The 26187-nt window shown below is 32.6% G+C and overlaps 3 protein-coding genes across 3 annotated transcripts; 2 read left to right on the forward strand and 1 right to left on the reverse strand.

The window, feature by feature from the left end:
• Positions 1 to 1362: 1362 nt before the first annotated feature.
• On the forward strand, positions 1363 to 6686 carry LOC136417649 (uncharacterized oxidoreductase YjmC-like). Its single transcript, XM_066403435.1, has 8 exons — positions 1363 to 1473; positions 5124 to 5282; positions 5338 to 5526; positions 5587 to 5702; positions 5755 to 5853; positions 5906 to 6101; positions 6150 to 6310; positions 6361 to 6686. Exons 1-8 carry the CDS (start codon positions 1470 to 1472, stop codon positions 6544 to 6546), a joined length of 1110 nt encoding a protein of 369 aa, XP_066259532.1. The 5' UTR covers positions 1363 to 1469; the 3' UTR covers positions 6547 to 6686.
• Positions 6600 to 8935, reverse strand: LOC136417599 (ejaculatory bulb-specific protein 3-like). The gene is made up of 2 exons (XM_066403359.1): positions 8728 to 8935; positions 6600 to 6923 (listed from the first exon to the last, which is right to left on the reverse strand). The coding sequence occupies exons 1-2, from the start codon at positions 8933 to 8935 to the stop codon at positions 6730 to 6732; spliced, it is 402 nt and encodes a 133-aa protein (XP_066259456.1). The 3' UTR covers positions 6600 to 6729.
• A 10780-nt stretch (positions 8936 to 19715) lies between these two features.
• On the forward strand, positions 19716 to 23630 carry LOC136417655 (ejaculatory bulb-specific protein 3-like). The gene is made up of 3 exons (XM_066403454.1): positions 19716 to 19854; positions 20234 to 20414; positions 23355 to 23630. Exons 1-3 carry the CDS (start codon positions 19849 to 19851, stop codon positions 23549 to 23551), a joined length of 384 nt encoding a protein of 127 aa, XP_066259551.1. The 5' UTR covers positions 19716 to 19848; the 3' UTR covers positions 23552 to 23630.
• The last annotated feature ends 2557 nt before the right edge of the window (positions 23631 to 26187 follow it).

The raw sequence follows: 26187 nt of genomic DNA on the forward strand, positions 1-26187 counted from the left end.
ACGATGTTTTAATTCAAAAATAAATATTTCCTGAAATATCCATTCGAAAAAATTCCGAAATTATTTTTCTAAATCTATACGAGAGGTTTTAAGCAATTTCACAGTGTAATTAGCACTATTTCTCTGGCAACATATGGTGTTAACAGATTTTAAGTGAGATTTGTGCATTTTCCGCTCCATAATCAATTTAATTTTATTAAATATTGAGCTGACTATTTCACTTGGAGCTACATCGGGTGAGTAAGGAGGGTGAGCGCGCAGTTCAAATAATAATTATTGGATTTTCACGACAACCGCTGAGATGTAAAACGGCGCATTATCTTGATGATTTTTTTTTCTGTAAATGTGGTCGTTTTTTCTCAATTTCTATCGTCGGCTTGTTCAATAATGTTGGTTTGTTCAATAATGACGCATAGTATGCCCCTGAAATGATTTTCCCGGTTTGAAGATAGTCAATTAATACAACTCCATGACTATCCGAAAAAGTAGACGCCAACACTTTCCCAGTTGAAAAAACAGTTTTTAATTTTTTGAAGTCGATTTCCACTTCACAGTCCACTTCTTTGATAGCATTTTTGTTTCTGGGGTATAATGGTGTATCCAAGTTTCATCTACCGTAATTAATTGGCGTCAAAACTCTGATTTATTGAGTCTAAACTACGCTTACACGGTGTTAGATATGTTCATTCGAATACTTTTTTGATCAAATGGGGCACCCAACGCGTGGACAACCTTTTCATGCTTAACTCTTGATTCAATCTGTAGGAAATACGTTTTTTGGACTTATTCACAGCGTCTGCTATTTTTCTCACTTTAATTTCACGATCATTTAACATCATTTGGCGAACTTGAGCCATGTTATTGCCAGTGGTTGCAATTTTTGGACATTCTGAACGTTTCAAATTGGTAAGGCCACATTTAAATTCGACTACCCAAAATTTCATGATGGTGAATGATGGTTACAGAGTCCTCACACACAGCGTCGCATTTATCTTTGATTTTCATAGGCGTATTGACTTTCAAAAAAATATACTAAAGGACAACTCAATACATCATTTTTTCTCTTTTCACAAAAACATTCATATCGAGTTACTCAAACGATTGTCAAACAACAACTGTATAACCAAAATGGCTTCAATTTTGTTTTTTAAAAGATGCGCAAACGTATTCCTTAACTTTTTTTGACAGGTACTGCCATCTTCATATTAAGGCCGAAAACTTTTCAGACTGCCCTCGTATACTAAACACATTATGTTAATCTTCACATCCAAAGGAAAAAAGAATACTGATAACATTTCAAAATAAATAAAAAAGTAAATATCGCCTATTTATAATTACGATAATGTCTACTTGATAAGAAGAGCACATAATTTGTTATTATAATTTGTTCTGCACTAAAAAGTTATTTCTCAATATTTTAAATTGCTTTCCAGTTCATGTTAGCTTTTGTGTAAGATTCAACCTAGAAAATGGGTAAGAAAAAACATTTTAAAAATGTTAATTCGCATAGTAATCTTTCCTGGTCCTTTGCGTACATACTATACAGGGTGGTCCACTTTTTGTAGCAGAAATTTAACAGTGGATAGAAAAACTTATTTTAAGAAGACAATTTCGAATCAATATAGGCCCATAAACGCTTCTTTTTAAAAATACCGGCCGTTGAAAACTTTTAAAAAAATTCGATTATTTTTTATAAAACTCCATCCTCTGGAGATATTTAAACCAAATTTGGTGTACAGCATCACATTGTATGCTGCCATATTCAATAATAATATCACGGCCCACGAGCAATCAGTACCGGAGTTGTGGGATTTTAGTACCATAAAATTCAATAAATTACTAATACGGTCCTGTCTAAAATCAAATTTTATTATTTATTATTGTTACTGATACGTACTGCATAATTAAGAGTGAAAAATAGCCACAAATATTCACTTAATTTAAAGTAGATGTTCAAAATATGAACCATTTTGTTCCACACATAATTCACACCGACGTTTAATGAATCGAAGAACACCAATTAAATTATGATTTCTCAATTCAGTACAAGCATCTTTAATGCTATCAATAAGTTCTTTCCTTATTTCCATAAGACTTGCATACACTTGTTGTTTTAAAAATCCCCAAATAAAAAAGTTCAACAGGATTAGGCCGGGAGAATTTGTAAATTTTTTTTAAATTGAATTTGTTACGCGACTGAGCCAGATACGAAAAAATATCAAGAAACATTTTTTGTAGAGAATGAATTACTCGTTTAGGAAAAAAATTGAAATTTGATTTTGGAAAGGACCGTATTAGTAATTTATTGAACTTTATTTTAGTAAAACCTTACAACTCCGGCACTGGTTGCTCGTGGACCGTGATATTAATACTAAATATGGCAGCATACAATGTGATGCTGTACACCAAATATTGTTTAAATATCTCCAAAGATTGGACTATTAGAAAAAATAATAAATTTTTTAAAAAGTTTTCAACGCCCGGTATCTTTAAAACGAAGCGTTTATGGGCCTATATTGATATGAAATTATCTTCTTAAAATATACTACGTGACAAAGAAAGGTAAACACCCATTAAAAAACATTTTATTTTGATAATTTTTTGCATGTTGACTTATCTTAAAAGAAGAAAGAAATGATCAAAATTTCAAGTTTATCTGTTAATTTTTTTTTAGTTTCCATGGGTCGTTCCTTAAAAAAATAAAATTTTGTTTAAACATTTTTGTTCACATTTGCATCGCAACTTTTGTGAAGTGTGTTGCAATCGGTCATAATTTTTACTCATTATGCTTAGAGTGCGTAGAATTGAACAGATCCGTCAGCTTAGTGACTTTGAGAGGGGGAGGATTGTTGGGTTGCGCGAAGCAGGTCTGTCGGTCAGAGAAGTGTCTAGAAGAACCATAGTGCGGTGTTACCAGGCGTGGACTCAGGAAGGCCGTGGGCACAAAGCCAGAGGCACTGGGCGACTCAAAGGAACCACAGAGCGCGAAGATCGTCGATTGCGACTTTTGGCTCTTAGAGACCGATTTAGCAGCAGTCGAGCTATTGCAAATCAGTGGTTTGAAGAACATGGGAATAGGGTTGGTATGCGTACAGTATATCGCCGAATACGAAGTTTTGGCCTTTTGTCTTATCGTCCGCATTGGGTGCTGCCTCTCACTCGCGAACATCGATCTAACCGTTTACAATGGTGTAGAGAGAGGATTCAGTGGGACCAAGAATGGACTCAGGCGATCTTTAGTGATGAATCCCGCTTCTGTCCGGGGATGAACGACGGTCGGGCAAGGGTGAGAAGGCGACGGGGTGAAAGGCGAGATTCACAATTTGACAGAGAGCGTCATGTCCACCGTATTGTAGGCGTTATGGTATGGGGTGCTATCGCATATGGTAACAGATCACCCCTAGTTTTCATTAGAGGCAACATGACTGCCCAACGCTATATCCAAGAAGTGTTGGAGCCATATGTGATTCCATATTTTCGAACTATCCCGAACGCTATTTTCCAGCAAGACAATGCTAGACCTCATGTTGCTAGGCAAACAATAACGTTCATGGATCAACATCAAATCAACCGTTTACCCTGGCCACCTCGATCGCCGGATCTGTCTCCTATTGAACATGTCTGGGACATGATTTGCCGCAGACTGTTGAATTTACAGCACCCTCCACAGACTTTAGCAGCCCTTACTCATGAAGTTCAGATTGCCTGGAATGAGATACCTCAAGAAGACATTGACAATCTTATTAGATCCGAGCCCAGGCATATCAATGAGTGTATAAGGAACCGTGGATGCTCAACACACTATTGAAAAAAAAAGTTCTTCCTCTGATCTTGCTGAAAAAGTAATCATTGAATAAGTATGTGGTACTGAACACGTACAAACAAAATTATCAAAATAAAATTATCTTTAATGGGTGTTTACCTTTTTTTGTCACGCAGTATAAGTTTTTCTATCGACTGTTAAAGTCATGCTACGAAAAAGTTGACCACCCTGTATATAAGCTTTATAAGTATGTCTCTGAAGAGTTTAAATGTAAATACAGAATGTCTTTAGCTGAATGCTTATTAGGCGTATTTAGAGAATCGCGAAAATTAGAAAATCACAATTTGGTATTTGAAACCATTTGAAGCCATTGAAGCCATTTTGTATTTGAAGCTATTTGAATTCAAAATCTATTGATTTCAAATATTTTCCAAATTAAGGTACTTCCGAAAGAATCGAAGATTGATAACAACTTTGTTATTTTAATCGGAATGACTATGTTTTTTATTTTTTTATGATTCCATATTGAAGTTCAGGTCAACTTTATACAACATACTGCTAACCTAAAATACTAATCTTTGGAGATAAAAATGTATTACGTCATAGTTAGCAAAAATCTTCTGTGCAAAAAAAATTGTTATAATGGAACTAATAAGGGTAGAACAACCAAATTTTGCCAGCAAAAAAGTTAGAACATTGTACTTCATTCTTCTTCTCAATTTCAACTTTGATAATTATCTACAGGGTGGTCCGCAAAATAAATTGAAGCAGGCCAATGCAAAAATGCCGAAAAGCCATTTTTCCAAATAAAACACCCCATATTTTATTATATGGATTAAAAGGCCATTTCATTCTGCATTCCGTCATGTAACATTTTCTTATTCTCACACAAAAATTTTTTTGAGTTGATAAACATGAGTTTGATACTACCATATGGCATGTGGCAATACCAATTGGTAGTTTAAATTTTTAGAACTTATTTAGGACGTTATAAGAATTTTTTATCGTCTCTGGCACCTGAATTTATAATGGCCAGAGATAATGTAAAAGTTTCGTTCTTTGTGTCTTCTATGGACATAGATGTAAGTGGAAAAGATAATCGACACTCTTCAGCGGATCTTTATTGACAACATACACGTTTAGTTTTACTCATTTTTCGTGTGTTTCTTGCTCTTTTTCTTATTGTCAGTTGTATAAAGTCTTGTTTGATACCATAAACTTTTTCCAAAATTCCTGTTTGTGTGTTGGTTCTTCGATGTTCATATAAGAGGATGAACCAGCCAACCTGAACTATAGACTCTTCACAATCTTCTAAAGCAAATACTTTAAGTTTTAATCCTATTACTCTAATGCTTTACAGAAGACAAAGTTCTAGTAACAACTCTGGAAGAAGCAAAACGCTTTATGTTGGACTGCTTCCAGACAGTGGGTGTGTCTGGAAAACATGCCAATATTGTAGCTGAAAACTTACTGACGGCAGACTACAGAGGACATTTCAGTCATGGAATGAACAGACTAAGTACTGAACACAGATATGAATCCACTAGAGTTTATTCCTATAAAATATGTTTCAGACTGGTATATTAATGACATCATAACTAAAAGCGTAGATCCAAACATGGTTCCATCAATAGAAAAACAAACTATTGCCACAGCATTAGTCAATGGAAATAATACTTTAGGGGCTGTTGTTGGGGAGTATTGCATGGGGTTGGCTATAGAAAAGGCAAAGGGGGTGGGAATTGGGATGGTAACAGCATTTAGTAATGGATAATAGTATAAAAGAAATTTTACATAGGCTTAGATAAAAAAAAACTCTTTAGACTCAAATCATTATGGGATAGCTGGAATCTATAGCCTTCAAGCTATGAAGGCTAGATGTATTGGGATTTCTCTTACCAATGCCTCTCCTGTTTTGGTCCCCACTCGTGCCAAAGAGGTACGTTTCGCACTATTACTCAAGAGTATCTTTAAGGTACTAAAGTTTTCAGCAAGCATTAGGAACCAATCCAATTTCCTTTGGAGTCCCTGGCATGGGGGACGAAAGCATGCTTCTGGACATGGCCACCACTACTGTGGCAATGGGAAAGGTATTTTTTAGCAAATCAGTGATGAAATAAATTATTTTATTTGGGATTTTAGTTAGAGTTGCACTTAAGGCAAAATAAACCCCTTCCTGAGGGATGGTCCATGAATAATGCCGGCGATTCTGAAACAGACCCATTAACAGCAATTAAATCTCATAAGTTGTTTCCTCTAGGTGGTACCGAATTGACTGGAGGTTACAAGGGATATGGGCTGTCTCTTATGGTTGAAATTCTTTGTGGCATATTATCAGGTAACTATGGACAAACCTGTAGTTTCTTATAAAACCCTTAGATTGTAGGCTCAAGTTATGGGCCCAACATTCCTATGTGGTATCCAGAGGGTAGGAACAAAAAGGCAGATTTATCCCATATCTTCATTGCAATAGATCCCACGGTATTTGCTCCGGGATATGATGTTCGATTAAATGATCTTATGAGCCATATCAGAAATATAGAGCCGGTAAAATAATTGGTGTTTTTAGATTTAATAAATTCATTATACGTTTATAGAGAAATCCGGATAAGCCCGTTTTAGTGCCTGGCGATCCAGAGAAAAACCACATGAATTATGTTGATTTACAGGGAGGTCTGTGTTATATCCAGAATCAACACGAGACAAATAAGATTTTGGCTGAAAAGTTGAGTGTGATTGGAATGAGGTCGAAAGTCCTGGATAAAATTGCCGTGAAGGAGTAGCCCATGCTTGTTTTATATATAAGCATAATCCTTTCATTAATCATACTTATATGTAAATTTTTTAATACAGACCTGTGTTTATTTATTACTATAACAAAATTTTATATGAATGAATAAAAACAGTGAAAAAAGTACAATTAAATTAGGGTCTGAAGTAATATGACTGATTAATAGTTAATTGGTTCAAATATCATACTCTGCTTTCCATTGGTCTTTATATTTCTCCCAATAAACACCATCAGGGTCGTACTTGGATTGTAGCTCACGCCACCAATCTTGCTTATTGTGAACCATGTGTTTTACTACTGCGAAAACTCCTTTCTTTTGGGGTTCGGTGCACTTTTGGCAGTTGGTTGTTAACGCTTCTGGCAGAACACCTGAAGCAATAAAATAAGCTTTTAATTGGTAAGTCCATGGATTACGAGACCAGGAGCAATTGCATTGGAATGAATATCTTCGCTTTTGACTGGTCATCAACAAAATAGAGGAATCGTACAGGGTGTCCCAAAAATATAATAACAAGCTTTAAAGGGAGGTCAGGGACATTAATACAAACTTTTTTCTTTAATCAACGTATGCCCGCAAATGAGCCGTTTTGGGCTGTAGAGAGAATAAAATATTATAACTCATATCAAATAATTAAATTAATTCTTAATTTAGTTAAACACCACTGTCCTTCGTTGAACAATTTTTATTTCAATTACGTTTATTGTTAGGGAGCATAAATATTTCTTTATCACAATATGACATTCCAAAGATTCCAATTTTAAGACCGTAGAAGGTCATATTTGCACATTATGATTATTCAGTTAGCATAGAAGCATTTATTTTGTTGATTATTAAATCAAAATTTGTATTGAAAATGGTTAATCAACCTGTCCTTCCACCCACCGTCGCCTTAAGAAAAGTTGGAACCTAAAGGATCCTGGTGGTGATGGCCATCCAAAAACAACTCGTACGGTTGAACTTGAAGAAGGATTTTATACTGTGTGGAGTTAAATCAATTCATAAGTGTTAACGCATTACCCACCATATAGGGCCCTCCAAGTCGAAGGCGCAGCGTGTGATGCATGAACAACTTTTCTACCCCTATCATTTACAACCTTTAAATCTTGAAGATTATCCACATGCATTTACTTTTTGCCAATGGTTTTTAGAACACAACTTGATAGAACCTCATTTCGGCAGGCTTACAGAAGTTTTTTTTACTGATGAGGCATGTTTTATTCACGATGGTCATTTTAGTAATAGAAAGAACCATATTTGGCATGATGAAAATCTTAATATAATATGTTTTTACATTTAAAGGTATTTTATTATCATTTATAATATCAAAAAAAAAAAATGAAGAGAATTTTCATAGTTTAAAAAAGACCAGGGTACGAAATAGACACTTCGCCCAACTTTACTCCATAGTTGCAGCAGTCTCAGAGAAAATATGGTATGAAACGCGTGGGAAAATCATTTCTAACACTCGTATGACATTGCATCACTCACCTTTGACTCGTGACAAAAACTATCTGACTCATGTGGAAAAGCTGCACAATATACATGTCTACTATTTGTATGAGTATTCCTACTTATTTAATTTCTATCGCTTTAAACTTAGGAGGAATTGCCTCAATATGTTTAAATAAATCAGGTAGACAGTAAAAATGATCTTAAGAATTTATTAAATTAATTTTTCCATAGAATCTGAACGGGGTATTATCAGGAGTTAGAAGATTCCTCCTTCGAGTGATTTTGTAAGTCGAAATCCGACACCGACGTTTTTATTTCTGGCCTGTCTTTGTACTTGCACTTGTTTGGACTTGTCTACCAAAAACTACGTGCCCTGGGTAGACATTTTTCAATTTCTTTGTGAACATTTGAGAAGTTTTGAAGCTTGAAAGTCTCATCTTCTCAAGACACTTAAATTCCTATGAGAAATACAGATCAAAATCCATTTCAGAATGACTTTTACATTCCCTTACAAATTTACAATCTATATGGCAATCAAAATTGGTAACTGATTTGAGATAAACTGGTTTGAGATCAAATTCTGTCAATTCCCATGATACAGATTATCTCAGTAGCAAGAGTAAATACTGATATTTCATTGATCAAGATTTTTTTTAATAATTTTTTTTTGTTGTTTTGAGGTTTAATGATAAACATAATATGAAATATAAAAAATTTTACGTTTCAACTCGTTAGCTTCTGGGGTGCAGGGTCCTCTCTCCATGAGACAACTAACGTAATTCTTCAACAAACGATCACTCTTAATAATTTCATTGTAATCTATGTTATCATATTTCGAAGAATACTTTTCTTCATCACTCTCAATGCCCTCAACACCAACGTCGAAATAGCCCAGCACTAAGAAAACAACTATCACTATACTTCTCATGATTTATGTATATGGGACAATAAGTATGAGATAAACGTTTAAATAGCTTTTCATGGATATATGAACAACTATGTCTCGCATCCGGCGTAAAGGTATATTTTCCATTAGATTGTCATTACCAGGGTGCTTATTAAAGATTTTAATAGCTGATGTGTTCCAGGCAGATAGCTCTTGCACGTGGGCACGTAATTTTGTGATGTAGATTTTCAGAAATTTGTGAATCTCACAAATGAAAAGTAGACGCAATTTTTTAATAACTGTTAAAACATAAATAACTTTGCATATACAGGGTGTTTGGTAGAGCGATAGAAAATTTTCAATGTGAGATAGATGGGTTCATTTTGAATCTCTACAAGATGTGTCTAAATTGATGGTAAAAATTTTAATGAGTGAATCCTGAGCCAAATTTAAGACGAAAAGTTCACATAAAGACATGTCCAAAAATGCTTCGTCTTCGATCTAAAAGGTGTTAAAAAATACTTTTTTTAATTACTTGTTTATTTTTTATCGAAACTTGCTGAAAATTTGTAGAAATCATACACCGAACGTTTCCTACAAATGGAAATTTTCGGATTTTGATTTCATATACGGGGTAATGCTGATTGATAGGTTTTGAATTCTCATTTATCATATATTTTTTTCTGTTAATATTTTCATTCTTTTAGAAAAATTTCTGAAATACTCATTGAGTTTTCTCACTCTTCAGTCTCTTGCGAAAATTTGAATTGAAAACCTTCTATCGCTCTATTATACACCCTGTATATGGCAGAATCCAAGGCGGTACATTTAGAAAAAAATATAACAAACACAGCGCGTATTACGCAGATCGGTATTTTGGAGAAAATATCAGAAAACTAAAATATAAGGTTTTCTTAGATTTTCGTTCACGTTAGTTCAGGTTAGCACAAAAACGCCCTATCTCATCTGTCAACATAACTCCTATTTCGCGTATAAAATACAAAATGGTTATTTTTGTATAAATCGCGTGAAATGAAATAATATAAATCGAAAACATCAATTAAAAGCACCAAAGAAATTTATGCCACTAACATTTTTTGCTTCATCTGATGGCACTTCGGCATAAAATAACAAAAAAGCAGAAGTTGAGAACATATTTAATTCCTCCAAAAAAAATTCAAAAAGGTGCATAAGTACTGCACACAGCTTTATAAAAAAATTTGAATATGATAAAAAAACGTGTGGCTTTAGACAGGTACTGACATTGATACGCAAAATTTATCATATTTAGACGGTCATAGAAAAGTAACAATTTAGATTTAATTAATTTTTTGGGTGTTAATTAATTAATTACAAGACCAAAAATATTTAATTACAATTTTCTTGGGCTGGTTTGCGTTTCACTAACAAAGATTTTAGTGAAACTATACGGAGTACGATCCCCTTAAAGCTGGGCCGCATGTATAGGAAACACTCTGTGTATAAATTATAAATGCTTGCTATTTCAGTAACGTTTTATCTTATGAAGGACCGTCCTTAACGAACTGCCTGTGGCAAAATTTGTTACCTTGAGGCTGGTGTTAACATACAGATAGTTATTTCAGAACAGTCTTTGTGCATAATTCAGTTAATATTGATGTACCATGGAATCATATCTATGAATAATAATTAGTCTATTGACGTAAACAAAAAAAAATACAGATTTCTATAGGCAGTTATAGCATAATTGGAATAACCAATTTAAATTCAAATTAATGCGCCGATGTATTTGCTGTTACAACTTTAAAGGAGCCCTGCATTATTGAATACCCGACGAGTTATTATTATTTTGTTCAGGTTAGTTCAGGTTACTAACTAACCTGAACTAACTCAAACTAGTAGAGCAGATATGGCAGTAGATGACACCAAATCTAATTAATTGTACAGTTTTGGTAGGTTCATTCGGACAACCCTGATCGAGTTACTATTCGTATGATAAAAAAAATCTCTTAAGGATAGTTATAAAGAATAAAACCGATGGAGGTTTCCTAAAGTAACAATTGCTTAGATGCTTAAAATGTAATTATAGTATATACAGTGAAATTATAAAGTCCCGCATAAATTCAATAAAATAAGAAATAACTACTTTTAGAAAAAAACGTGAAACACGTCAATTTTATTTTGAAAATGCAGTTTCCTTTATGTAAATGTCTTACCATCCCTTTTAACCACTTAGGAGGGGTACCAACCCCTTACAATTTTTTAAAAGGGAGCAGGGGTTATGCAACATCTCTTATCAAAGGGAATTTAATGCTCTATCCAACGACGTATTTATTTTTTCATTTCGATCGTTAGTTTACGAGAAAAACTAATCATAAAGTTTCAAGAATATCGGTCTAAAACCCGCACGTTTACCTTTTAATTTTTTGCCTTCTTTAACAAGGTATTTAAAAAATAAATTGTTTATTGGCGTTTGGGATATTAAGCAAAAAATTTAAAAATATTTTGTAAGAAAAATAGCCAGACTTCCTAAGTCAAAATTATAATAGCTACTTCACATTTTATTGAATTTATGAGGGACTTTACAATCTCAATGTGTATTCCATTCACGTTAGTTGAATATATTCAGTAAGCCACGTTTCGTACAATTATATCTAAAATAAATCTGGATAATTTCGTATAAACGCGTGTAATATACTATGAGTCTGAGCTAGTCAGTAAACCCAATTTCAATAGTTTTTTTCAAATTTAGATAATAACTCGAAAAAATATATTATAATGACATTATATGCCTTTTGTGGGAGCCATATTCAATTGAAGAAACGACGATTATTCTGAAAAAGTAATAATTTTTCTCTTTCTTTTGTAGTAGCATGAAGCTAATAATTTGAAAAGAAATAATGCATACATTGAAAAATGCGTGGAAGCACTTGAGTTTATTTTTTAACATGAGAAAAGGAGAAATAACACGGGTTTAAACATAAATAGAGAGAAGAGATTACAGAAAGAAATACATTAGACGGTAGTTGTTCAATTAGCTAGAATATATATGAGGAGAAAGAATGCAAAAAAAATCAGACGCTAGGAATAAGAAAGAATAAGCGACATAGAGAATTATTCGGAAGAGACCAAAACTGAAAGAAAACTTCTGTAAAATAACTTAGCATCTGAAATAGGAACACCGAGCGAGTAATATTAATATAGAGCAACATTAATTTAACAATAGAAGAGAAAAAAATAGGATGAATCAGGCGGTTCAGGGGTCAGGTCTTCTAACGCAAGGCGAAAACAAGCAATAATAGAGATTTAAAATGATTTATAAGATAAAATACAAAACACAGAGATCAATTATTATCAATTAAGTACAAGACATGAAAGAGACCGATTTGAAATGAATCACTTGCTGGTGAAGACCAGGACTAAGATAAAACGAAAAGAGCTAAGCAATTTTGTTATAGTAGACAAATAATCAAAGAGAGAAAATGATGCCAATTTTAACAAAACATCATTAGATGAAATTTAAAGTTGATACAGATAGAGCGACATAAAGACAATAGGACCTGACTTGATTCTCTAGAACCTGGAATTTCAATAATTGACAATATTAAATATAAAAATAAATAAATATAACGATGTTTTCAACAATTTCGAACCAAATTAAACTCATAATTTCATTAATTATAGTTATAATTTAATATAATTTGCACACCGTACGCTGGAATATCTCGTCATCAATCAGTCAAGAACATTCGAAAATATCAAAGTAACTTAAACTGGCCTGGTCATAATTATTTTTTGAAAACTTCGAGGTAATCTGAATCGAGCTTATTATCAATTTTCGGGTATTTGAGAGTAATTTCTACTGACTAGATCTTCAATTTTGAGAAATTTCGAAGTAACCTTGACTGATCTGGCCCTGACGGTTGGAAATTGGTGAATCGACAGAACTTTCATTTTTGAGAATTCTAAAGTAACCTGAACCGACCTGATACTGAATTTCCGGAATATACAGGATGGCGTACCGATAAATTTCCACTCAGGTTTTTTTTTCTTGTAAACGAATAAATGAAAATATTATAGGTAAATCTTAGTTTTCATGAGATTTTTTTATATATTTATACTCCCTCCACTTTAACACCAACAAAGGGTTGGCCGTGATCCTTAAAATCTTAAAGAGGCAAGGGGGACGAGTGGTATCTTATTTTAAAGGCGATTGAGTTTCTTTTGTTACGGTACCTTTCTCGTATCCTTTGGTCGATAAATAAAATGAATAAAAAAGGGTAATAATATTTTGAAATTTCACTTAATCTTTCGAAAAACATGTATAATCACTTTGCTTCTCTCAAAGATAGATGGATTGAAAGAAGAGGTCATATTGAATGGCCTGTAAGGTCTCATGATTTGTCACCATTGGACTTTTTCTTGTGGAAACATTTGAAATCTAAAGTTTATGCAACCAAACTCAATTATTTAGAAAATTTTTGGTACGGTGTATGGTGGGTACGAATAATGTATGAATGCCAACAAGTAACTCCTGAAATACACCATAAAGTTCGCGAACATTTCGAACAGTGCCTTTATAATTACATGAAGGTTGGAGCTGAACATTTTCAACATTTACTTCACACACAGTGGCACAAGTGGCAAGAAATTTTGCTACTTCTGCACCTCATTTCTTTATTTCTCATAAAATACTTGAGCGATTCCAACGAGCAAGGTCCAATAACAAAGGGAATTCAATTGCCCTTAAAATAAGATATCACTTGCCCCCCCTTCCTATTTAAGGTTTTAAGGGTGGCAGCGTAGGGGTTGGAGCAGAGGGGGTGCAAATGTGTAAAAAATGTGTCCCCCTGAAAGTAAAAGTATGTTTCTCCGAGCATATTATCATTTATTGATTTAGAAGAAAAAACATCTGAGTGGAAACCTTTCGGGAGCCAGCCTGAATGGATTTTACAAATTAATAATATAGAAAATAACCTATATATACATACTTACATACTATTCAAGTATATATTGTTCTTCTCTATGATAAAGTTCCAATCACGTATCATGAAGTTTTCATATTCTCAAATATTAGTATTTTTCAGGAGAACAACTCATTTGAGGCTTAGCTTATCAGGGTTTTATCTGCTTCATGTAATCCCTAGAAGTTTACAGCATGCTTGACCAACTGCCTCTGCAGATAATCGACTATTGCAGACAATTAGAATAAGAAATTGACTATAATCATACTTGGTAATATCAACATAAAAAAAATTAAAGAAAAACAAAGCGTGCCCATTTTATTATTGCCTTAACTACCGGAATTAATATATGCATTTTACCTTGAACCAATCGTTTAGTCAGACTGCTCTGATCAGTGACTTTCAATTCATTTATTATAAAATATGAATACGTATCCCGTCAAGTAAAAAGTACCTTGATGAGGCTAATGATGGACAACTGGATGTAACACAATATCATACCGCTCCCTACTTTTTTTTTTTTTTTTTTAATAATGGTTCTAGGAACTATGACTTCGCTGTTCTACTTCAGTTTGTTCTCGAATATTGCTACAAACAATCACGGTAATACTGCTCTGTCATTTTTGCAGGCAAAACATTATTATCAGAAAAAGCAGGCTCGGATTGTTGTTCAATTTTTGGAGGAAATGACTAATGTAATGGACCGAAACCGATAAAAAATTGTTTGTCCAATTTTCAATTTTGCAATTGGTTCCAAAAAAGGTGTCTATCAAATTACGTTTGTTGTTCTTGGACAGTTCTAGGTTATACAGGGTAATTTTTAGATTATATAAACTTTCCCTAAGGTCTAATTAGTAATTCAATGGTTGTTGCTGTTTGTTCATTATTAGCGTTAAATTTTCCTGTATTACATGAATGTTAAATGACCATATCGTTTTAAAAAAAATCCCATCTAATATCTTACTAAATTACGAAATTAACAGCCACATCATTGATAAATGCATTGTTACTCGGGGTTTTCAAGCATGCAACCCAAAGAGTCGTTCGTCGATAATTTAATGGTTCCCAGGTCCTTTTGTATGTAAAAAGATGGCCTGGTGGCAAAGAAGGTTATCGTTTGTATACTGACCATTTACATAATGGGTATGGAAGATTATAAAAATGTATATGCTTTTATTGCACACTTTGCTGCAACAGAAAAGGACATAATCTTGAGTCAAAACTTAATTTCAAGGTTTGCTTAATTAAGTAACTGATTTAATAGATCTGGTTAATGATTGGATTAGTTGGTATAAATGTTGCGAATAACTTAATAATGATTCATTATTTCTTGTTTTGGTACGAAAAATTTCTTCTTTATAAGAGGTTCTTAACTTAATATATGGCGCCAACAAAACTTAAAGCGGTGTATCGCTATAATTTTAATAAGGTAAATGGGTTGCTGCCCATTTACCAACATTATATGATTTTCATATAAAAAAGGTATTCGACTTTTAAATGTGTGATTTCGAATATTTCATGTTACTTCATGGTTGCGAGGAATTTTAAATTATAGTAAACGTCAAACTAAAAGTCTCGCACGTCATTAAAGTTCTATGTGGCGCTGCCCTGCGCTGTTGCCAGACTTCCGAACAAATTATTGAGGCGATGTATATATAATTTGTTTCAGGACAGTCAATCGTAAGATTTAGTAAACAAATAAAGCTTCTAAAGAAAGGATAATATAAGAGCAAAAATAGACACAATCACCGATGTTATAAGATAATCTCACAAAATAATCAACACATAAACACACATGGTTTTGCGCCTGACGGCAACCCTGTCGGTTTAAAATTTTTCCAGTGGTCATGTTTACATCTCAGTGGAATTATCGAATTTTAGCTAAATGACGTCACATCAAAATTTCTGACCATATTTTATTATATTTATGTTTATATTTTATTATACATATATGTGGCGTACCTTGTATTGGTCAGGTGGTGAATTCGTTTACCTAATACTTCTGTACTAGTAATTGGTTCCTTTATAATAATATCGACTGGTAACTTATTTATAGATATATTGTTACTTAGATCGTTTCCAAAAACAAGTTTAGTAAACCACCATTAATTCTTATATCTTTTGTACTTTTAGAATAATCATCTTGTGTCAAAAAACCCATACATATAGTTTTGTAAATAAGATTAGCCAGTAATAAACCTTCTGATCTCAACTTGTACGTTCATACAACGACATACATATATGTACCTATATGACCATATTCATTATATTTTTAATAATTAATACGTTTTATCATCGAATAATAATGATAACTAATTAAGTTAGACATATATTGCTTGCGAGATAAACATAATCAATGTGGCTATTTTATTCCGTCATAGATGACGTGCGAGACTTTTAGTTTGGCAGTAACTATAGATAATGAACACCCTACTATAACTCAAATAACTACTAATTTTTAATCCTACGAAAGGTTGAGTAGCATGACATTCTTTGTTATAGAAAAGTAAATAATTTTTAGTATTTGCTATCTAGACATCAATATACATATTATTTTTGAACCGACAGTTTGAACTAAGATTTGTCGGACACACATAACTCAGTTTATGGTTGCAATTTATAACTATAAACTGGGTTTTCTGAACAAACCACAAATCAAAAACAAAATTACTCTTTTGAACTAGTGTAAAGCACCCCAGGTTACGCATATGTATTATTATATTATATGTATTAACCTCTTACATTATTACTTATATTACTTTCTCATGGAAACCTAAGGACAATATTAGAACTTAATTAGAATGTATGTTTACGTAGAACCACAAATTCCTTTGTCTGATATAACTAACCCATCAAATTGTAATTAGCTGAGACTCGAAGTCTCAGTACGGTTCAGGGTTCAAACTACCCTTATTAATGTACTTTGGTAAAGTCCATGTAGATATCATATATATAAATAGGGTAAGCCAGTCAGTCAGTCAAGCAGCCAAGCTCAAGTCCAGCAGAAACCTTCACGACTCATCTTCACAGACACTTACATAAAAGGGTCTTTACGCCTCGCTTCTGCTCTTGTATCATCGAGAAGTTAATAAAGTGTTATATTTTTGACTCGCGTATAGTTTTTCTAACCCGGCACATTACACTAGTTTACTTACTTTCTCATTACATCTTTTTAAATACTTGCAAACGGTTGTTAAGATTTTAAAAATGTCTTAATTTTTGATTACACACCTATTAAAAAACTATACAGAATTAAATACAAAAGTTATGTAGTTTTAATGGAATTTCACTTTTGTTGCATATACCAAGATTTAACCTTGCAAATTTAACAATTTTATTGTAACTACCCTAAATAGTCCCAGATGGTTAAATTTCTATCATAGCAAGCATCTGCGTGTACTCTGAAAATATGAGCTCAATTCACTTCCGAATCTAAAATATAGCTGAGATTTATTTACTCTACATGGTGTGGGGCGACTAAAAATTTTAATTGTGAAACTCCTAAACTGAAGGTATTAGACCTTTTATTTTTACCAAACAAAGCACCTTTAAATGTTTGAATTAATTCTCGCTGTTTTTTTTACATTAAAAAGTCATCTTTATTTTACAATAACGATACGTTTTATTTTATTAAAAATGTTGCCCTTGGGAAGTTACAACCGTTCCCCACTTTTTGGGTAACAAATGGATTCCGCGATAAAAAAATTTAGATTCTTTTGAAGAGATCCATTCATCTAGCCATTTTTTGATATCTTCGAAGATCTTGAAGTGCTACTTAGGAAGGCTGTGCTGCATGGATCGAAACAAATGGTAATCTGAAGAAGCAACGTCTGGTTAGTAGGACAGGTGGGGTAGGACATCCCATTCAAGAGCGTCTAAGATCTCCTTAACTGATTTGGCCACTTGTGGTATTGTCATGATAATTTTGTCATGTCTTTTAGCGTAATACGGGTCTTTGTCTTTGAGAGCTGGACTCAAATTGAGTAATGGTACTCAGTAGCGGCCGGAATTAATGGTCTGACTCGATGGTAGAAGCTCATAATACACTGTACCAATTTAATCCCACCAAACACACAACACAATCTTCTTTCCATGAATGTCTTGCTAAGGCGTTGATGTTGATGGTTTGCCAGGATGCATCTATGACTTCTTTCGTTTAGGATCGTCAAAATGAACCCATTTTTCATCGCCAGTAATTATACGATGCAAGAATGTCTTTAGTTTTTGTCTTTGAAGCAACAGTTCACAAATTGTTAAACGTTTAGCAATGTCTCTTTTTCTCAATTCATGTAGGACTCAGTTCCCTAACTTTTGGATCATTCTCATTACTTTTAAGCGTTTACTGACCGTTGATTCATCGACCTTAAGTGTCTGTGATAACTCCCTTAATGACTAACATGAGTCTTCTTCCAACAACTCCTTTAATTCTTTGTCTTCAAAATTTTTCAGTTGACCAAGGCGCTCTTTGTCATTAACGTCAAAATCGTTATTTTTAAATCATCTAAACCAATCTCTGCAAATTGTTTCTGATAGAGTTTGCTTTCCATAAGCTTCCACTAATAAATGATGGTTTTCAGCAACAGATTTCTTGAGATAAAAGCAAAATGGTAGCGCTTCCCGCAAATGCATTTTTTTGTGTAAAACTCGACGTTTTCAATAGAATCAAAAACTATGTGATTTGCTATTTTATCTACTATTTTACACTATTTGTTGAAGCTTATCAATGGTACCGTTATGCACATCAAAAGACGCTTTTGGTAAACAGCGAAAACGAATTCAAGCACTTATACAGGGTATTAGTAAATAAGTGCGAAAGATTTTAATGGGTGATTGCTAAGGTCTTTTTAAATAAAAAGTTTATATAAACTCAGATCCGAAAACGCTTAGTTTCTAAGATACAGAGTGTTAAAGTTCTTATACGGCCATGCCATGATATATTTTTAAGGAAAATAAAGCCAACGATTTTCTTCAAACGTTCCATTAATTGTTAACACAGAAAACCTCTTAGTATTTTGTTACTCATGTAGCCGTTTTCAAGATAAAAAATTATTTCAACGAATACGCCAGTCAATGAGGCGAAGAGTAAACTCTTGTATCATGGCTGAGAACAGTCATTTTCAACATTTATTATATTTATATTTAAAATAATTTTTGTCTTTTTTGTTCACAATTAATGGAACATCCGAAAAAAATCGTTGGCGTGCCTTTTTTTCTTAAAAAATATGTCATGGCATAGCCGTATAAGAACTTTAACACTGTATCTTGGAAACTAAGCGTGTTCGGACCTGGGTTTATATGAACTTTTTTACTTAAAAAAACCTCAGCAATCACCCATTAAAATCTTTCGCACTTATTTACTAACACCCTGTAGATGTCCAAAACCATGATAAAAGGATATCATATTTTGTTAGTTCTGGAACTGAGCAGCTGGGCGCTACCAATAACTAATATATCTATTCCAAGTCGAAAAATTGGGGGTTAATATATTATCATCTATGCCAAATATCAAAATTTTAAGTATCATCTGAGACTTGGTCGGATTGCACAATTGCATTTACGAGGTCACATCAAAAGTAAAATCATTTTTGCGATCAAGGTGCTACCAACGCTATGTCCATCATAATTATGTACATGACTACCATCACGATTAAGCGAACAATAAATAAGACATTCATGTAAAAAAGCATAATCCAACAACCTGCATAATGGCAACCTTACGCGTAAATTCATTGTCATGATCGCATTCTGAAAGAAATAATCAACCGATAATTTATGCAATAATCCTTCATTAATTTATTAGATTGAATACAAACTGCTTTTCACAGATCACGAAATAAAAATAGTGATCTCACATTGTTATATAAACAATTAGGTGCCCCAAGCCGCTGAAAAGAACATTCTTTTCTCCCCCCTCAAAAGAACCAGTCTTACTCAATATATAAATAAACCTTATTTACGTTTTCTTTCAAATAATAATTAAAGCTGTAACAAGATCAAGTGCAGATTGTTACTATGAAGGTGTGTATCGTTAGTGCTTTTGTTGTGTAAACCGAGCTTAATTCCTTTGATATGTCTTATTCTATTTCGCATCGCATTTCTGAGGATAAAATTAACTTTCAAATACATTTTGACAATTTTTCATATTTAACAAGATTTCTGAAGTTTTTGCCTTGTTTATGTTCTATAGAGGACTAAGTTATACGAATTTTAACTGCAGCTACAATAATTTCCTTAATGATGGCATAGAACTTATTTAGTGCTCAGATTCGATCACTAAAAGTTTTAATCAGCTTCAGTAATCATTTTATTTCAGTTTCTCCAATATTAGTAAGATTCAAAGTTTCTTTCGATATACCTACTTCTTGAGGCATCCCGTTATTTTAATGTCAATTTACAGCTTTTGGTAGTGGCCCTGGCTGCCCTTGTAGGCATTGTATTAGCCGATAATCCAAAATACACCACCAAATATGATAACGTGGATTTAGATGAAATTATCAAAAGTGATAGGCTTATGAAGAACTACGTGAACTGCCTTCTGGAAAAGGGAAAATGTACTCCAGATGGTGCTGAACTGAAACGTAAGTAGAGCTGAAAAATATGTACAGGGTGTCCCACATAAGATGTTCTATTCCCTTATCTAAGAAAATATACAAGTTACATCAAAAAGTTTCCTACAAAAATTCAATAGTTTTTAAAGGTCTTTTATTATACTATAATTTGACATATACAGGACTTTTGTAATTATAAAAATCAACTTCGTTAATTTGAATGAAATCTTCTATTTTTTTGTGGTATTTTTGGATTCGTTATCAAATTTTAGGCCACTTTATGTAAAGTATCTTATATCTAAAATATACCATTTCCTAGTTATTTCGGAAAATTCGAAAATTTCGACATCTGCAGGGTCCTGCGGAAATTGATTTGTGCCCTAACCGTTTCGAATTTTCGAAAAACAAAATTTATAGTGTAAGAATAATAATACTTTAAAGCTTTCCGGATAATATACACATTCAATACCGCAATGCCAATCCTTATCAGTTTGACCCCAAACAGACGCTTTAAACAGCTTCTTTGATATCTTCTAGAAATGACTTCTCTTTCAATCATCATCTAATTCAATCATTAAGGAAAAATTTATTTTCTTTAGTTTATAGTTAAATTTTTGTCATTTCAAACTGCTTCATTTCCTGTTGGGGAAGTCTATACAACTTTGATATTATCTACTGTGAAACTGTTCTGAAAACTGAATTAATGAGAAGCACTCTGCTCTAAGAGAAAATTTCAAGAGTTGTGCGGCTAAAGACATTAAACCTTTAATGTTTCACCTTGACTCAAATATTCAGAGGTAGTATTTACCAAACCATTATCTAGACAAAAATTGCTTTAATTTGAATATAAGAACAAAACCAACACAAAGTTCATACTGATTTTGATCTTGATGTTGCTTTGTTCGTGGCTACAGTAAATAATCATAGTATAACAGCCTTAATTTGGTTTTGTAGTATTATGCATAGTAAAGGAGGAATCATATTATCAGTCAGGCTATGGTCTGGTTACAATCAGGTAAAATATTGTTTATTTAATTTTGTATTGTTTATTCATATCAGCAGCACGATCAAATCACGGCCAATCAAAATGAATATTACAATCTTTGACCTGACCATGACCTGACCGGAAACGACGATTAGATGTAAGTTCAGCTATTCAAAATGTCAGGTTGTTAGTTAGAATTTTGATAATTTTAATCTCTTTTCTCTTATTGCAAAAAAAATTTAACCATTGTCGATACATCTCCAGGTTCTATAAGGAAATATTTATTCCTTAACACTTTTTAATATCTTCTGTAATTTAGTGATATTTTTGTCTTAGTAAGTCGAGGACCCCAAAAAGGAACATTCACCATTCAGATAGTAGATTATGAAAATTGATTTTTTGATAACATCAAACACCAACTCTAAGTAACAAACAAAGCATTATACTTAACGATAAGTACTCTTAATTCCGCTGATAATCTCAACACGTGCTCTAAACCTTCTTTAACTTCTATTTTATATTAATTTCTGCTTTAAAGCGGTAGAAAACTTTTCTCACGTGGCATAATGTTTACTATAAACAGGGTGTTAATGAATACATGTTACATACTTATAGAGCATATAGGGGGATTGAAAACTGACCAAAATTTTTTTAATAACTTCATATGCGGAAACGCACCGTTTTCGAGCCATGGCTAGATTTATTAATGATGCTCATATTAATCAAACACGGCAAATGACACTCATAACAACTTTTTAATCTGTCAATAATTATAATAATTGTTTAAAATGATGACCATTAACCTCAATGCGCGCATCGCATCTACGTATCATATTTTGATAAACTCTTCCTAAGGTGCCAGGTTTTGCTTGTATTTTTTGCGCCACGGTCATAATACACGCCAATAGATCTTTCTGTGACTCAACGGGTGTTTCATATACAAGACTCTTCATATGGCCCAATAAAAAAAAGTCGAGGGGAGTTAGGTCGGGAGAGCGTGGCGGCCATGCAACTCGTCCCCCTCTTTCATTTCATTGGCCGATTGGGAAATTAAGCTAAATAGACCTGTTACGCTGTTCTGCCGTTACAGTAAGCTTGGCCGTAAAGAACACCATGTTCGTGCAATCGCAAAATATGTGTTCATTCATGATGCTTCCCCACAAAATTAAATTACAAAAACTCAGCCAATCTAACAAATTCGACACGTCAAAATTGACAACTGCACTCAAAAGAATAACAGCTTACTTAAAAAAAAATCAAGGTAATTACAGAAATAACACGCATCTGGTGGGTCATTTGTCGTGTTTAATTAATGTGGTCATCACTAATAAATCTAGCCATGGCTCGAAAACGGTGTGTTTCCTCAAATGAGTTAATTAATAAAAATTGGTCAATTTTCAGTCCCCCTGTATGCCCTATTAATATGTAACATATATTCATTAACGCCCTGTATATTTTTTTACTTTAAATTTTATTCATAATTTCATCACTATATTTAAATGACAAAATTAAATAATTATATAGTGAAAATAATTAATATCGAAGAAAAATTTTAATAGAGTGGCTGGCTTTATGGGCTCGATGATACTTATATAATTGACTGATAAAATAATAATGAATCAGTATTTAGCCAATTTCTAATTATTTTAAATTGGAAAATACTTCATTTTTAAAGACGATACAGATTTTTGAACTTAAAACGGTATATAGTTTTAAAACAAGTTGTTGACAAAATGGGCTTGCCTTAATTCTCTTTTTTCAATATCTATTGTTGAAGAGGTGCGATTACCTTCAATTTGAATTAAGATTTTCAGTAAGTTTTTTTATTGCAGTATATTAATAAAAACATCGCTAATTTACTTCTAGCAAACAAATTGCGAAACTTCATTCAGTTTGCATTTTCAAGTGTATATTAGTCATTCATTTTACAATTGATGCAGATTAATTATCATTTATTTTCAAAACAATCTCATTTTCTATTTTAGGTGTACTTCCTGATGCCCTCCATACCGAGTGTTCAAAATGCAGCGAAACTCAGAAGAAAGGAAGCAGGAAAATCATGCGTCACCTCATTGACAACAAACCAGAATGGTGGAAGGAATTGGAAGCTAAATATGACAAAGAAGGCTCCTACAAGAAGACCTACAGGGAGGAATTGAAGAAGGATGGAATCAACCTGTAGTAAATTAATTAACTCTCAGATAACCAGTTTTTAATGCGTATGTACAATATATCAATCAAATATATGTATTAATGAAAAATTACGTAAATCTCCATAGATACGTACACCAACAGAATCATGATTTTTTTATGAAACAAAGAGAAATAAATATACATTCTGCTTTTGTAAAAATTATTTTAATTAGAAAACAAAAATTATGTTAATACCTTTTTCAACGTAAACGAGGGTCATTGTTGCGGAATGACCGGCTAAATAAGAAAATTAGATAAACTTTCCATAGATGTTCAATAGAAATACGCACAGACTCAACGCATTAACTCATTAGTCATCAACGATCAAAAACACTTCTGAGAATATTGTTCGAGCAAAACTAATTTTATGATGTTTTTTTTTAAAATTACCGAGCAAATTAACATTACCGAAGGTGGTGTCATAACTTGTTTTGTGAGGTTTTACTTAAAGACATGTGAAAGTTGACGTCAATGAATAAGGTGTTTTAAGCAAAAAAAATAAATTTTACTGTTATTTAATTAATAATTATTAATAAATTATGACATGACCGAGGGGATTGACGACACCTTTATTAGCGTTTTATGGACCGCGAATTTTGGCGAACGAGTTTTCTTTAAAGTTATTAGCAACGACATTAATAATGTAATACGTTTGCAACATGAAATTCACAAGCAAGTCCTTTAATTAATGCATTATTGCAATGAAGGATTTCAGGTGGTACCCTTGTTTGATGATGACATTAATGATGAGATATAGTATCAATTATCATGCAAGGTTCATGTTTCTAGCACAAGTACAACTTCATACTCGTAGGTTCAAGTTTAATGTCCTAGTAATGTCACCAATCAGATTTTTGTGAGACATAACTTAGAAAAATGGAACAGTATAAAGTTGCTGTATATTTTAATCAGACATATGTAGATTCTTGACTAGAATAAATGTTTGATATTAACTGCAGACATTGAAGAGTTTACCACTAAAAATAAATCTCAAAAACGACGCTTTGTATTTCAGACTGTTAAAAGTATCTTGAAGAAAAAAAATCTCTTGAACGTGACAGAATTTTTTAATTTCTACAATTGAAACAGTGACGCAAACTATAAGTTTCGGATCAATTATTACTTTATATTATTATTATACAAAAATATTTATTATATTATAGTAGTGGCCATAATTATAGCAACTTTTTAAAAATTTAAAAAAATCATAAGCTAGACCATTTCAATTTGACATGAGTTTATAAAATATTTATTGGTTTGAGTTCCTGTTGATTACAGCATATCACGTTCCAATATTTTCTTATCACTTAGAAATATGAATACATTTTTTTATTTTATGTTAGACAAAATTATAGTAACTTTTTCGCCTTATTCATTGCTCCTTGCGATTTTTTGGTGAACGTTTCTGAATTATTTGTTAGTTATTTAGTAATCTTTATTCCTTTTGGTAGTGAGTCGCGGTAGAACAGTTTCATTAGCCATGAGAAAAATTATAATTCAACGTTACGAAGATGGAGAGAGGCGAGTTGATATTGCCAATAGTTCTTGTCTAAACAAATCGAACGTTTTCCGAATTATCAAAAAAAAGTATCCCCCATTAAGATAGTCAAAGTGCCCTTTGGTCTAAATTGAAAACCTAACTGAATAGACATAAGTTATAACCCTCTAATGCCAATCAGTTGTGCAAAATACCCTTACCCCCATCCCCTAGATGAAAAAAACCCTTAAACCGCCATCTTCTCAATTACAATTTTTAATTTGAAAATTGGTTTTTCGAAAAATCTGAAAAAAACCGTCGCGCATTCGCCACATTTCTTTTTGTTTTTTTCCTGCTGATTCTAACCTAAAAACGATTTTTCAAATTTTAAAATGAAATCACTTTTTTCAGAATGGGCTGCAGGTCCAGTTTTTTTCTATTATTTTATTATGTTATATTGTTTATGTTTTATTAATTATATATGTTATATGTTTTATGACAGTTATACAGATAACATTTCGATTTTGACTGTCGAAAATATTTTTGGATTTTTGAAAGCGAACTAGAGATAGAACAAGACTATCAAAAGAAGTGATAAAGTCAACGAGTATACCCGTGAATAATCATAGCAAGCTTCAAGATATAAAATAATATACTCAATGTCCTGGAAGTTATTCCAACCGAAAGAACTGGCAAGGAACTCAAACAAAATGGTAAACATGGAAATTCCCATGTAGGAAAATTTGGTGAACAATAATTGGTAACTTTTAAAACAATCTCAAAATTTGTGAATTTCTTTGACTTTTGTGGAAAAGTTTATTTCAAAACTTTTGTTGCCACCATTGGAAGATAGCATATAAGACTATACAATCAAGTTTCAAAACTTCGCAAAAATACAGTCCGCCCAATCCAATCCAAGCTAACCACAATCAAATATAAATACAGATGGTTAAATTTGCCAAATAAAGATTTTACATATTAAATATTTGATAACCATGTATACAAGAAGTGGTAAGGAAAAACCACTCATTTCTTATTGACTTTATTAATTTAATAACCAAATAACTGCTTATGTCATGAAAAATGTATACATTCTAGGAATTTTTTTTTTAATTTGATTTTACTATATTCAAAAAAAATCTCTATAA

This window comes from Euwallacea similis, chromosome 29 (genome assembly GCF_039881205.1).
Source record: "Euwallacea similis isolate ESF13 chromosome 29, ESF131.1, whole genome shotgun sequence".
NCBI classification, from domain to species: Eukaryota; Metazoa; Arthropoda; class Insecta; order Coleoptera; family Curculionidae; genus Euwallacea; species Euwallacea similis.